Source organism: Rattus norvegicus, chromosome 14 (assembly GCF_036323735.1).
Source record: "Rattus norvegicus strain BN/NHsdMcwi chromosome 14, GRCr8, whole genome shotgun sequence".
Classification (NCBI taxonomy): Eukaryota; Metazoa; Chordata; class Mammalia; order Rodentia; family Muridae; genus Rattus; species Rattus norvegicus.
In genome coordinates this window covers 100,024,627-100,039,854 of record NC_086032.1, presented here as the reverse complement: position 1 = coordinate 100,039,854, position 15,228 = coordinate 100,024,627, and the positions used below count along the sequence as shown (strand labels likewise).

General features: G+C 40.7%; 1 protein-coding gene across 21 annotated transcripts in view; it reads right to left on the bottom strand.

Annotated features, from left to right (window-relative positions):
- Positions 1–15,228, bottom strand: part of Wdpcp (WD repeat containing planar cell polarity effector) — a 330,930-nt gene that overhangs the window by 138,538 nt on the left and 177,164 nt on the right. For 15 of the 21 annotated variants that reach the window (XR_010057369.1, XR_010057368.1, XR_010057370.1 and 12 more), the window contains 3 exons: positions 8,465–8,653; positions 5,758–5,834; positions 4,786–4,991 (listed from right to left, as the gene is read on the bottom strand). Coding sequence is in view for 18 of the 21 variants with exons in the window: in XM_039092074.2 (XP_038948002.1) it covers positions 4,786–4,991; positions 5,758–5,834; positions 8,465–8,653 (472 nt within the window). In the remaining 3 variants the exon portion in view is untranslated. The other 6 variants (XM_039092078.2, XM_063273249.1, XM_063273248.1 and 3 more) reach the window with 3 other exon arrangements.

The window sequence follows — 15,228 nt, the reverse complement described above, 5'->3', positions numbered from 1 at the left end:
CTATAGAAAACAATACGTTGATGAAATAACAGGTATGTTAATTAACTTATTTAACTCATACTGATCTCTAAAAATTTACAGAAGAGAATTAAAATAAATGTCAAAAGTTTCAAAACCAAAAACTCTTATAACACATGAAGAGAACACTAGGGCCTCAAATCATAGTCTCGTCACCTTAAGGCGAGATTATGCCCTCCTTTGGGAAACAAGCACTTCTTCCTAAAGGAAGGAGTAAACACAGATCAACATCTTTATGTCTTTAAGAAGTTCTGACTACAGGTCTGCTAACAGAAAAGGGCCTCAGGCAGACATTAGGCAACATTTGTTCAGCAATGGCTTAATTCTGAGGAGCAGCCTTGAATGACCTAAGATCCTCAATTGCCTAACACTGCCATAAATAAGTTTTATCGGGACAAGTTTACACTTAGTGTGCAGGATGACTATGGTTCTGAATGTTAGAACTAGCAGACAGCATTGCCGCCTGGGTCTGAAGGGGCACTGACATTCTTCCTAACTCGTTACTAGCATCTCCATAACTAACTGTCCACTTGAACGTGGGAAACCTAGACCTCACTAAGTAGGAAAAGCTTATTTTAGAGATCTTAAGTTTGCCATTACAGATTCAAATGAGCCTAAAGCAAAAAGATTGTGAGGTCTCAGAGATCAGAGGAGCCTCAGGGGAAAAAACAAATTCAAGTCCCCACTTGTTTTCCTATTAATAGTTGAGTAGCCTAAATATTTTTAAATTTTAATTTGATTTACTCATTTTCTGTGTAAGTGTTTCACCTTACACCACACATGCTTGATTCCTACACAGGTCAGAAGTCTATACACCACACATGCTTGATTCCTACACAGGTCAGAAGTCTATACACCACACATGCTTGATTCCTACACACAGGTCAGAAGTCTATACACCACACATGCTTGATTCCTACACAGGTCAGAAGTCTATACACCACACATGCTTGATTCCTACACACAGGTCAGAAGACGACATTGAATCCTCTGGAACTGGAGTTATCAGTGGGTCCTCTGGAGAAAAAAAAAAAAAACAAACCCAAGTCCTCTTAAGCAGCAAGCCATGTCTCTGGCCCTTAACTGTTTGTTTGTTTGTTTAGTTGTATGTCTGCTTATCTAGACTCTGGTTTTCAAACATCCTGAGCAGATGAGCAGCACCAGTGGGCAGGAATCTCAGGCTTCACTTCAGTAGCGTGTGCTAAGGAGTTATAAGAAGAATTCTTATTTTTGTGCATGTGTTTCTGTTTGTATGCATGCCTGAGCCCATGGAGGTCAGAAGAAGGTATCAGATCCCACGAGTTAAGGGTGACCACCAGCCGCCTGACGTGGGTGCTGAGACCTACACGTTCTTCACTGTGCTGTCTTCCCTGCCCCATGTGTTGTTTTTGTTTGTTGTTGCTGCTGCTGCTTTGAAAAATACCAAAAGAGAAACAAAAGGAAATCAGATTTATTTTGATTCAGAGTGCACGATGGCTCTTTCTTCTTCCTTAACTACGAGCTTAGGCACGGACCCCACCACCACAAACATGCCCCACATTCTATTACCCACGCAAACGGCAAAGTTGACCGAAAGACCAGGGCCATCGGCTCTAACACCACATTGTAATTGCTCTCATACATCCAGCCACGAGTCTCTTCCCATTTACATCGATTCATTCTAATTTCCCATGTGGAATTGTAAAGGAAAACAAACATATTCTTACAATCCTCTACAAAACGTAACAAATACTATATTGCTATTTCTAAGCAATAGGGTTCTCTCCTTAAAGCTTAGCTTACTATTCACAAGCACCTGCCTTCATGTCACCACGTGTTAACACCACCAGAACACAGTAGCCTTATATTTGAAGAGAAAATTAATTAGGAGAATCATTAACTCTATAAATCATCCCACTTCCACATTAATGAACTAGTTTCACGTGGGGCGGGGCACGCTCAAGTGAAATGTCTGCTTCAGTCCATCCGCGTTCACTGGCTCCTACCCCAGCTTCTATCTGTTTACCATGAAAGCTCTTGTTTGGTAATGGCCCCTGCTAAGTGCTCTGGAGGCTGCTCCATCTCGGGACGAGAGGTGAGTGACTACTTTCTAAGCATATTTCAGGCAACGCAGTTTGCCTTTGTAGGTGTCCTGCTGCTTAACAGTTTTCACAAATCAGACTATGTCTTTAATTTTATTAAAACACTTTATTGCATGATTTGTGCTATCAATGGACATTTCTTCTTAAAACTCAGCAATTGTGAACACATACAAAGAGTTCTCAAGCAAGATCTGAGAAATAAACCTTACAGTTCAGCTATGTTTAAACTTGGAGAAAGGCCAAGAGACACGGAGAGACGGCTGGAGAACTGCTCTCCACAGGAACAAAAGCAGAACTGTATACAAACATTTGTTTTAATGCAGACACTCGCCTGTTAGCACAAAGGCAGCCTGTGACCTCAGACCCTGTGCACTGGGTCCAAGCATAGAGAGCACAGCAGTTCTCTCTCATCACCCACCGGAGTCCCCAAGTGACGTCAGCTAACTCTACCTGCCAGGAGCTCCTTCCTTCTTCCTCCGCTGAAAAGTGCCCTGACACGGCCTTAATTCTGTAATAAGTTTTCAGAGAGTTTGAAAGAAACAAACAGCTAGAGCAGAAGACTCAATGCAATCCTCTCACTCATCTCTGTCTGTCTGTCTTTCTGAAGGTCTTTGACCAGTTTCATCTCCCCTAGCTAAAGTTTCTCAGTAGCAGATTAACAAAAGGATGCTTCCAACTTAGGCTATCCCATTTGGTGTCTACTAACGTACATTTCTCTTTCACAATGCCCTGTGCAGCTACTGCTGAAGGAGAAACGAGTAAACTCAGTGTAACTCACAGCATCCAGAGCAGAAACACAGTCAGCATCCCCCAAGGGACACGTGACAGGACCTGTCGGCATCCCCCAAGGGAAACATCTCACATGACCAAACAGAAAAGTCTGAATGTAATACTGGTGACAGCAACAAGAGTCACCCATCACAGCACACCCAATTTAAAACAACACTAAGGAAAAATTCATATTCATAGAAGATGAGCTCCCTAGGCCAGAGGCTGTGAAAACACAAGTAACTGCATTGAAGTCAGAGGCCAAAACCATGGTGAGGCTACAACACAGGACACTTTCAAGTTCTTATTCATGTTGATCTTTTTTGAGCTCTTTAGGCAAGAGGTTAATTCATCAATTTTCCATAGAAACAAGAAAAACAAAATAGGAATTAAAACAAAGAGCAAAGTCCTATATTCAAGCACATGTGACTTTAACCCCAATATTTTTAGGATAAGCTCGTGCATGAAGACTGCTACATTTAAGATGAGGAAAGACTCTCTTGAAATATGCTAACAACATTCAGATAAAAAGGCAAGATTCAATTACAGATAATAACTCTTGCAATATATTAACATTTCCTGGTTCCCAAAAATATGATTTTTCTAAAGGCCTTACAGCTGTGTTGAGTTCAAAGTACCGCCTTAAATAGAGATAAAAGTAATTATGGAGCACAAATGTCTGTGTAACAGTAAACCTCCCTCACGTCTTGACCAATCTTAGCACGCCCCTCTTTTGGGATAGTCGAACATCTATCATTAACCTATTCTTATGTTAATGACAATTCACAGTTATTTTGGAAGGTGGTGTCTGAAAACTATACAACCAGTGTCAGTAAGTGGTCTCTAGAAAAGAGTAAAGAGCTGTAGAACCAGCCCACAATCACTTGTTATTCATCTAAGTAAGCTGCTGACCATCCAAGCCTGAGTCTATTACTTCATGACATAATACACTCTTTACAAAGTTGTTCCGATAAAAAGTAAGAGAATATATATTAAAGTCTTTGAACGTATTGTACAGTACTATAGCAAGTACACTTTAGTGAAACTAAAACTAAATTCCTTCATGTAATCCTTCCTTTTGTAAACAGAATTCAAAATTATATGATAAAACATTATATATACAGAATATATATACAGTAAGTGTACATATACAACTGAAAGGGAAGCAGTTTTTACAAGACCCTAGTATATGCCACCAATCTTAAGAAACAAAACTGGTACATTTGGGTAGCCAGGTCACCTGCAGACTATCACAATCCTTTTCATTCCAGAACATACTTTCATACTAACCATTTACCTGATTTTAAAACTAGTTATCACAGCATTTGTGGGTCCTTAATCTTTCTATCTAGATTTTCAACTTCTTTCCATCCTTCTCTGTGAATCGTTCTCTCCAATTTCTACAGTATTTGCTCAGAGCCATATTTTTATCAAATCTGTTAAAAGAAATCCCTATGGTTGAAAGACTCTGTGTGTGTGTGTGTGTGTGTGTGTGTGTGTGTGTGTAGAAAAGTGAGTTACAGTGAAGTTAGCACATCGTGTGCAAGGACAATGGAGGAGTCTTCTGTAGTGATTGAAGGAAAGCGAGCCAAACTGCCTCAAAGCCCATAGCACATGCATATAGTTAGTTCCATGCGCAGTTTAAACAAGGACCAAATTCTCTTAACATTTTCATATTCACTTTTTTACAGATAGTTTTTACTATCATATTAAAGGGTAGAGTATTTTTCTGCTGATAAAATGGCACTAGAAAATATCTAATATTTCCTTAAAAGGAAAACAAATTAAAGGCTAATAAGATTTGCTTTTCTTTTAAAGAGCAAAGCTGTCAGAAAACAGCCATATTGTAGAGGAGTCTCGTGAAAGACGCTCTTTAAATGTGTACTCTGACAGCAGGAAGTTCAGAAGCACCATTCACCTGAGCAAGTGGTGGAAGAGCCTCCTGGCGTACGTGCCAACCGGGTCTCTGTATGCCAGAACAGTTGTATCCAGAAGCGGTCTCGCTGGAGCATAGAAGGTTCCAAGGCTTGCCTCAAGCTGTGCTGTGGAATTCAAGCATAGCAGCACTGAAACAGAATCTCGTGTGTAGTCAGTCAGGTTCTCCAAACTTGGATGGAACGTAAGCTTGTTGCAGGAAAGAAGAAATTAAAATATGACAGCTGGTACCAAAACAAACCTGTGTATAAACTTTCACTGGAGACAAAGCTGACAATGACTCTAAGCAACAAAAAGCTGTCAAAACTGAAGAAATCCATAATGAACCAACCTCTCACCACAAAGGGGTCATTAAAATGGTGACTCAGTAAAGTAGCACAGTTCAAACTAGTATTTCCAGCAAATCAATTTGCAGTATGCTCAACTTTAAACGCTCTCTTTGGCAGAAAGGGAAAACTGTCTGAATAGGAATTAAAATCTGCACAGTAGAAATGTCTTCTTAAAATAGCAATTAGGGCCAGCAGGTAAAGCCATTTGCTGCCAAGCCTGATGACCTGAGTGCCATTCCCAGGACCCATATGGGAGAAGACAGAACTGATGCCCACAAGCTGCTCTCTGACCCCCACACATTCACTATGGCCTACACACACGCACACACGCACGTCATTTTAAAAATTTGCACATTGGCATAAGACATGTCTGTGATGCAACTTTAGGAGAACAATGAAAACCTCTATCTTGGCCTAAATCCTGCCATAAACAAGGTTCTGTGCTTTGTCCTTTCATGAAAGCAAACACCCTGGGATAGGAGAAGATTGGAAAGAGGCTGTGATAAAGGAGGGAGGCCAGGAGATAAGAAATTAGGAGACAAGGTGAGTTCTGTCTACTTCAGAGTTTAACCAAGATATGCCAGTGGGGCTGGGCTTCCACCCAGAAATACCTGGCAGCGACTTACCTTACGGTGAGAACATGAGTATGTATGAACGTACTGCAGTTCACAGCTAGATCCCTCTAATATTTCTGCTTCCAACACTGGGTTGAATAAACAATTCATTATTTAGTGGAACTCCTTTAGTTGTAGGCCTATTTAGATTTGCAAGTATTAAACAACTTGTCAGAATAATTGTTGCAGGCTTGACTAAGCTTTAGTAATTTCTTTTTTATTTTTCAATCTCAAATCTAGACAGTAAAATAGGATGCATTTTGGAGGTATTTTCTTTCAAAGCAGCAGTCAATTTAGATTAAAATTGAATCTAGCACTGTTATTGTGAAAACAAGCCGGATTCGCTCACCGTTGCTTGTTTTCCTGACAGCATGTTCTGTACATCTGAAATATTCAAGCCTACACGGAGCACTCAGACCTCCCAGCACAGCTCCGGATTCATTAGGCTGCCCAGCTTGATGTTGAAGGCAGAAATGAAGATCTCAAAGACAGACCCAACATGGCTAGAAATAACAACACACTAGGTTTCACTAATAAAAGGACAATGAATTACCATATCAAATTTGTTAGATTCAGATAAAATAAATCTCAACAGGGAATTCTGAGTGCTTCAGAAATGTATTTTGTAGTTACTAGCAGGAAGTGCACATATCTGCTTAGCATAGGATATTTGGACAACCCAGGAATGTATAGATTTTGTTTTATATATATTTAATATCATAAAAGCTTTATTTCCCTATCTCCCAATGTGATTCTTCGGGAAGAACAACCCTTTATAGGGCAAAAATCTGATAATGTCCATTTGTATATTTCTCTATAATCTTTCTTGCAAGCTAGCAATTTAATATCATAAATTCACTAAGGAGCTAACAACTTCTCAGTGTCCTGAGTGAAACTTAGTATTTTATCTTTCCATATTCCTTCCTTAACTGTACCCCAAGGACTCGTTCCTTAGAGTACAGATCCCTAGACTGACTTTGGAGGCTCTGGTCTTTCGTTTTCGTTGTTACTTTTATGCACATACTCAATCCTGAGAAGTTCATCAATATTAAGAAATAAGTATGTGAGATAACTCTATAGGTAAAACTATAGTAATGTTTTCCATCACCTAAATCTTGAAGTTATACTTTCTGTTCTGAAAAGTACCACAGTGGACCACGTACTGTGGTCGGCACTTTCTTTATGTATGAACACTGACATTTCCATACATGAGTTTGGACTACTCCAAAAAGTTCACTTATTTCTTAAACACTTATTAAAAGGGAATTCTGGGAGTTAGGCCAAGGTCCATAATATAAACTTCCTACAAATTCATAAGCTTACTGGTCAGCTACAAAATCTTATCCAACAACTTATTATTTATTTTGAAAATGTAATAAAAATGAAGAAAGTCTATTAAAACCCAGTGAAAATACAAAGACAAAAAATGTTCTCCAGCAATAGACCTGTCTGGATTTTCTCACCCTGTATTATTTAGGAATACCTTCTAGTCATAATTTCCTAACGTTAATAGGAGAAAATAATGTGAAGTAAGTGTGTAAACCCTAGCTGTTTTGGTATATTTCACATCATATAAAAGAATAACAACTTATAAGTACGTGCTTGAGAACTGGGAGACACAGAAACTTGTTCACATCTTATGTGTTATTATTTCTCAGTGTTCACCACTCAACAAGAAACATCTTGGATTTATATGGCAAAATTAATATGAGAAGGTGAGGCAATCCAAGCAGGCAGGCAACCCCAGACGGAAGGAGCACACACATCAAGAGGGGAGGAGCACACACATCAAGAGGGGAGGGGGACGCACATCAAGAGGGGAGGAGCAAGCACATCAAGAGGGGAGGAGCAAGCACATCAAGAGGGGAGGAGCACACACATCAAGAGGGGAGGAGCAGTCACATCAAGAGGGGAGGAGCAGTCACATCAAGAGGGGAGGAGCACACACATCAAGAGGGGAGGAGCACACACATCAAGAGGGGAGGAGCACACACATCAAGAGGGGAGGAGAACACACATCAAGAGGGGAGGAGCAGTCACATCAAGAGGGGAGGAGCAAGCACATCAAGAGGGGAGGAGCACACACATCAAGAGGGGAGGAGCACACACATCAAGAGGGGAGGGGCAGTCACATCAAGAGGGGAGGAGCAGTCACATCAAGAGGGGAGGAGCAAGCACATCAAGAGGGGAGGAGCACACACATCAAGAGGGGAGGAGCAAGCACATCCAAAGAACAGTTCCAAAGCATGGAAAAGAGGAGGGAAGCCCAGGCTACAGGCCATTCTGACGCGCAGGGGGATTCTAAGGACCTGCCGTCTGAACGGAGGACTCATGTAAGAGAAAAAGACCGCTCTTTAATGTGAGAGAGGAATAAGACATTGGCTTGGTGCCCTTTGTCTGCAGACAGAGATTAAATGAAATTTCTGATCAAAGCTTGAAATCTGAGCATAATCCATACATGAACTAAACTGAATTATGAACAACCACACTTTGAGTTTCAACACAAGCCCAGGCAGAAAAGGTGTCCTCTGTGTTGACAAATACCAAACAGGAAGTAGTACCATTTAGGAATAATTCTTTGATATCATTTCAGTTTAATACATCATTCTTACTTTTGTTCCTCAGTCTCCAATGATATAACCCCAAAACATCCTAAAACTGACTCCAGACATATTTCATGTATACTGAAAACGACGGATGCAATGTACTGAGGTCTTACCTTCCCTCTCCGGAGTGAGCCTCTGTCTGAGAAGATGGTTCACAATGGTGCTCATGCTGATGAAGCACTGCTGCCCCAGGGTGTCCCAGTTCATGCTGCTCAGAACGCTGACGGCCTCGTACACCTCATCACAGTGAATGTACTGGAAGATAAGGTCCACCAGGCCCAGCTGCCCTCGCCTGAGGACACCTGTCACAAAATAAGTAAAATACCAAGTCAAGTCAAGTAAAACAAGGTCACAAGGGAAAAAATATGCTGGGATATCAGGGGTATATAGAAAATGAATCCACTTCCAATCTTGACAGATCAGGAACATAAAAAAAAAGTTCAGTCAATCATTTAATTTTATTTATAAAAGGCATTTGAAACTAACAATTTTTACATGTGACAAACACTGTGACTTTTAAGCACCTTTCTATTTTGTTTCCATTTTTTAAAAATGGGGCTGGGAAGATGGCCCTGCTGGTGACAAGCTTGGTAAGTAAGCATGAGGACCCAAGTTCAAGCCCCCAGAAGCCACATCAAAAGTTTGACACAGCAGCGCATGCCTATCCTAGTCCAGAGGAAACCAGGCCAGGAGGATGAGGAGGGCTAGCTACCCAGCCCGGCAGGTTGAAAGGGAGATAGATATCAGAGAGACCAAAAAGATGAGAGGCAATTGAAAAAGACTCCAGAATTGGCCTCTGGCCCCCCATACGTCTGATCATATACACGCATATGTAAATATACAAATACACAAAAGGAAAAAAGTCTAAATGCTCATTTTTTTCTTCAGTAAGTATTTTACTGATTCTGGTAAAGTCTATAAAAAACTCAGGGCAAATAATCATAAAGCTAAGTGAGAAATGCCTGTGAAATTATTTTATAAGCCATAAATACTACAAAGTATTACTGTAATTTCTTTTTATTACTGTCATCAGAATTTAACTGGGATATTTACAGTTTTCATGGTTTTTAAAATATACTAGTCCATGAAAAAGATGCTGAAATTCTTCGACTAATTCCAAGTTACAGTAAAAAAAAAAACAAACCCAACAGCCTATTGTGCTTATCTAACAAGACTCAACTTGATGGAGAATCTGGGGAAACACCTACGTCTATTAGGCAGTCAGACTTTACTATCGCTTCTGAGTTGGTAGAATCAACAGACGTGACTACCCAAAGCCCTCACGAGCCTGTGTCAAGCACTTCAAGTCCTAGTCATAAATCAGGCAGCTCCTGACAGGAGGTGTCAATGTGCAGCAACTCTGAAGAGACTGAAGTTAGCTGGAGTCTCTGCTCAGCTCTATCCACTATATCAGTAGCGAGTGAAAGAGGTACGCTGTTCTCAACAAGGCTGTGTGTGATCGCAGTCCAACAGTTCCAAAATGAAGAAATTGTTTTTAATGGTGGTGGAAGGAGGAGACACAGGACACACAGAGAAACAAGAGATGAACGATAATAGGCTTTGCATCTGAAATTATGCAAACTAGAAAACAGGAAGACATTTTTAAAGGGCTTAAGACAAAAATAGAAATAACCTAAATTTTTAAACTCTTATAAGAGAGGATTCAAAATTCATGAAGAAATAAAAAAGTTTTTAAATACATCTAATAATAGAATTCTGAATAATGCAACAAGAATGGACAGAACTAAACAGAGTGGGAAGACCTAAATAGACAATTATAGCTGAGATTTCAGTGATCTTTCATGAATCAAGAAGCTACATACAGAAACTCTGGAAAAATATTTGAAAAACACTATCAGTGAAAACTTAACATCTAGATATATTTTCTTCTCTCTCTCTTCTCTGTCTGTCTGTCTGTCTCTCTCTTTGTCTCTCTCTCTGTCTCTCTCTCTCTCTCTCTCTTCTCTGTCTGTCTGTCTGTCTGTCTGTCTGTCTTCCTCTTTTCTATGACAGGTCATATAGACTCCAGGCTATAGCAGAGGATGATCTTGAACCTCAGATCCTCTCTGGCTTCTATGTCTTCTGTGCCAGGACTGCAGAGGTGCACAGCCATACCCATCCCAAAGAAGCTTCATCCCTGACACAGCATTTGTAAAGCATTTCACCCAGCAACAGTAGGTCATATGTTCCTTTCGACTACACATGTAACAGGAACCAGCTAAAAGCATTTCAGAGTAATAAAACATCCTATAGTACATTTCAAAAGTGTTAAGTCATGTCACTAGATTAGATTCTCTAACATCAAGAGAATTAGCCCTAATAAGCAGGAAGAAACCTCCAAATATTGAAAAAATGTCACCAAGTGAGGTCACCACTTGAGAGTTAGCGCTGAGGGATTGGAGTGATGGCTCAGTAGTAACGTGCACACTGCTCTTGAAGAGGAACCACGATCCATTTCCAGTACCTATGACACAATTTATAACTACCTATGAACGCCAGCTGCAGGGGACCAAATGCTCTCTTCTGGATTCTATGAGTACCTACTTTCACACACACACAGACTCACACACACATGCAAAGACACACTTAAAAACAAAAACAATCCTCAAAGTTCAATAGAAGTAGTTGTTAAATTTTAAAAATTAAATAACATAACTAAATGAAAAGAAAAAAAACAGAAAGAAAAGAAAATATATGGCACTAAACATAAAGTGTTTGGCTCCAAAAGTCACCAGGGAAATAGAATTAACAATCCATGTATTATCCATGTATTGTAGAGGCTAAAATGAAAACACCATGGATATCAAGTCTCAGGGAAGATGAACAACTGCTGCTCTCACTGCTCACCAGCACGGCTGTTACGACCACTTCCTTCAAAGTAGCACATGGCCTGACATGTCCAACTCTAGGTTTCTCCCAACAGAAATGAAAATATCTTCCATATAAAGATTTGGCCATAAGTACAGAGCATTTTTAATGCTTTACCTTAAACCTTGAAGTAAACCAAATGTCCACCAACATGTGAAAAAATAGCAAAGCACTGTGGTGTGTAGGTACATAATGGCTATGAGGTGACAGGAATGGAAACTGACTTACAGATACTATGGAAGATTCTCACAGGCTAATGCAGAGTGTGACAACACCTGGGCACAATTCATTCTATGGCTGCATTTCTATGGAATTCTATAAAAAGCAAATCTTAATATGTAACAAGAGAAATCAAAGCAGTGATTTATTATCAGTTGTAAGGAAGGTGGGGTCGAGTACAAAGGACTTTAGGAGATGAAAATGTTCCACCCCTTAACTGTGGTGGCAACCATGGGGTGTATATATTAAGCTCACTGATGATACTTTAGTGTGCATAGTTTATTTATGTAGGTTATTCTTCAATAAGCCTGATATTAAACCATTACTAAAGTGAAGGAAGAAGATGCTGTGTAGGATAAAGTTCATTCCAAGTGAACTGGGAGGTGACAAAAGCTGTGAAAGCTGAGGGCATCCAACATAATCTCTACATTCCATTCCTTTTCTTTCCTTTCCTTTCCTTTCCTTTCCTTTCCTTTCCTTTCCATTCCTTTCCCCTTTCCTTTCCTTTCCTTTCCTTTCCATTCCATTCCTTTTTCCTTTCCTTTCCTTTCCTTTCCTTTCCTTTCCTTTCCTTTCCATTCCATTCCTTCCCTTCTCCAGAATTAATGGGCTTCATCATTCTATTTCCTTATAGGGATCACAGTACTGTGGTTGTCTTGGCAACCTATAGCCCTCCCATACCTCTAGCTGTTGTGGGTTGGGCTAATGCTGCTGGTATTCTAATGCTAATTTGGGGCCCTCAAGGCTGTTTGCCCCAAAGGAGAGAGTCCTCAGGTAAGACACTGAGTGACTCTGCCCCCAGTTGATTATGATTGGTGAATAAAGATGCCAGCAGCCAATAATAGATGGGAAGAAGGGAAATAAATGGGGTTGAGGTGGGCTTAAAGGAAGGAGCAGGGAAATATGTTAGCCTTCTGTCTAAGCTCCACCCCTACAGTTCCCTGGCAACAGCCAGGTTTGCCTGACACTATAAAAGTGTTTGCCCCCCTCCTCACTCTCTTGTTCTTGCTTTTACCCTCTTCCCCCTTTGTCCCCTTTCTCCCCATTCCCTTCCCCCCATTCTCTCTACATACTTGTGGCCAGCCTCTACTCCCTTCTCTCCTCCTCTCCTCTCCTCTCCTCTCCTCTCCTCTCCTCTCCTCTCCTCTCCTCTCTTCTCCTCTCCTCTCCCCTTCCCTTCTACTCCCCTCCCTTCCCCTCCTCCTCTTCCTCCTCTTCTCCCGCCTCCTCTCTCTCTGCCCTACTACCCTCTTAATCCCCCTCCCCATGCCCTGAATAAACTCTATTCTATACTATACCATCCTATGTCTGGTCTCTCAGGAGGAAGGGATGGACCCACTGAGGTACCCCCTTTCCCCGACCTCCATAGACCATATCTCCCCCCTCTCCTTATCCTTCTATTAACACAACAAAAAGAGGAGGAGGAGGAAGAGGACCAGGAGGAGGTGGTGGAGGAACAGGAAGAGAAAGGAAGAGGAGGAGAAGAAAAAGACATGAAATAGAAGAGTGTGCAGGAGAGGACAAAGGAGAGCAGCCTGGGTTAGCAGAGACATAGAAATGTAGTCACATAGGCTGGGCAACTGAAGCTGAGGGCAGCCCAGATAAAACATAGTAAGTGATAACTTGGGTTAATAACAGAAAGAGGATTCTAACAGCATGGAGGATAGGCAGTTGGCCAGACTTTGGGCTGTTTAAGGCGGATTAAAATATAAACACTGCGTGTGTGTCTTTCATCCGGGAACAGAAATGGTTTAAAGTGGGAAGAAACCCCACACCAGGATATTTAAAGTGTTTCTACATCCAGCCTTGCTGATCCCCTTTCTCCTAAATGCCCCCTTGTGCTTTCATGTCGTATGTATGAGAGAAAACATACCAAAGTCTATCTTTGCCTTCACTGCCCTCTCTTCCTTCCCTGATTTCTTTTGACACCTTCTTTACCACTTATCTCCCTATTTTCAAGCCTTTCCTCTTCTATTCTTCAACTATTCAATATATAGAAAACACACAATTTGACATTTGACACTTAACTACCATCATGTGCTGAGTACATACATAACTCAATGATACTCAGCTACTAAAAAATTACTAAACCCATTTAATAAAAATGGCATTTATAGAAAATTATTACAAGACTTCTCGAAAACAAAACCATATACTTCTTGCTTTTTAGAGTAATAGACAGACACATAGACAGGCAGATAGACACAGACAGATGAACAAATAGATAGATACACATACACAGAGAGAAAGGAGAGGGAGAAAGATGGGGGAAGGAGGGAGGGAGGGAGGGAGGGAGGGAGAGAGAGAGAGAGAGAGAGAGAGAGAGAGAGAGAGAACGAATCTGGGAATTTAACACCTCACTGCTCACTGAGAGAAGATATTTGCTTTAATTTAGTTTACTCCCAGCTTTAGAGGATAAAATGGGGAGAGCTAGAGTCAGGTAACAACAGTGAAGCTCAACGGAGTGTTATGGTTCTGCTAGAACTTACAGAATTGATTGGAATGCTCACTAAGAGGGGTAAAAGACACGCAAAGATAAAGTGTTTTGATTTGGAGGTTTCACTAAATAATTGTAACATCTACTAAAATGGAAAATATAAGAAGAAAAGTGGTTTTGGTTGAAGTGATGGTTGCATATGAAGTGGTATTCAGCAAATCAAGGAAATGTATTGATGTGGAATTGGGAGCCATCTTGGATGGAGTCAGAAATGGGATAGTGGCTGAGTTCTGCTACTATAAATGGGTGAATAGATTATAAATGTGCAAGTTTATTTAGCATATAACATGGCAGGACAAGTGGAGATTGAACTTACAGCCAACACCCTCACCATCCGCCCCCAGCAGTAAGTATATTAGTCCATTTGTGAGGGAAGAGTCCTTGGGACCCAATCGCTCTTAAAGACCCTGTCTCTTTACACTGTTAACAGTGGCAACTCAACTTCACTGTGGCTTTTGCAGATAAAATCCAAACCACAATGCAAAGGGGAATTACAAAGAAACTTTCAACCTGAATAAAATACAATAAGAATTAAAAGTATACTCCTGAAGAACTCCATTTCATAAGTAGGCAAAAGACAAGTGTTAAAAAGCTATGTTCAGAGACAGAAAAGAAAGTTCTTTAATCAAGAAGGATGTCAGCTAACATCAAATACTGAAAAGTCATCATGGATCAAAAGTTATCACATAGGAAATCATCAGAGACCTTTCCATGAGTAGTTCAAAACGTACTGCAGACATGAACCACAGTTATAGTGCTGCTGTGGCCATGAGCCAGAACCCTAGTGCTATTCCCTGCCACAAATGGACTTTGACAATGGAAGAAAGTCCATCAGAAGCAAAAGGAGAAGACTGCCAGGGAAGATTTGTTTCTTATGAGGTAGCCTGGGCCTGTTTATGCATTGTTCACCAAGATTCCTGGTAGGTGGGAAAGATAATGACGACGTAACAGTCTCATACAATAGCAGTGACAAGACCAAGAAGGATAGGTGTCCTAGCCCTGCATGACATACAGATGAGCAGTAGCATGGGGGAGGAAGGGTAATAACAGGTAAATTTATTGCAGTGCTAATTAATTACTAGGTGAGATTGTGGGTCAAGAAAAGAGCTGAAGGGGCTGGGGATTTAGCTCAGTGGTAGAGCGCTTACCTAGGAAGCACAAGGCCCTGGGTTCGGTCCCCAGCTCCAAAAAAAAAGAACCAAAAAAAAAAAAAAAAAAAAAAAGAAAAGAGCTGATGATTAAAGAAATGAAAAAGCAAAGAGGGCTGGGAAGAGCTGTAGTTAGACTGGGTGA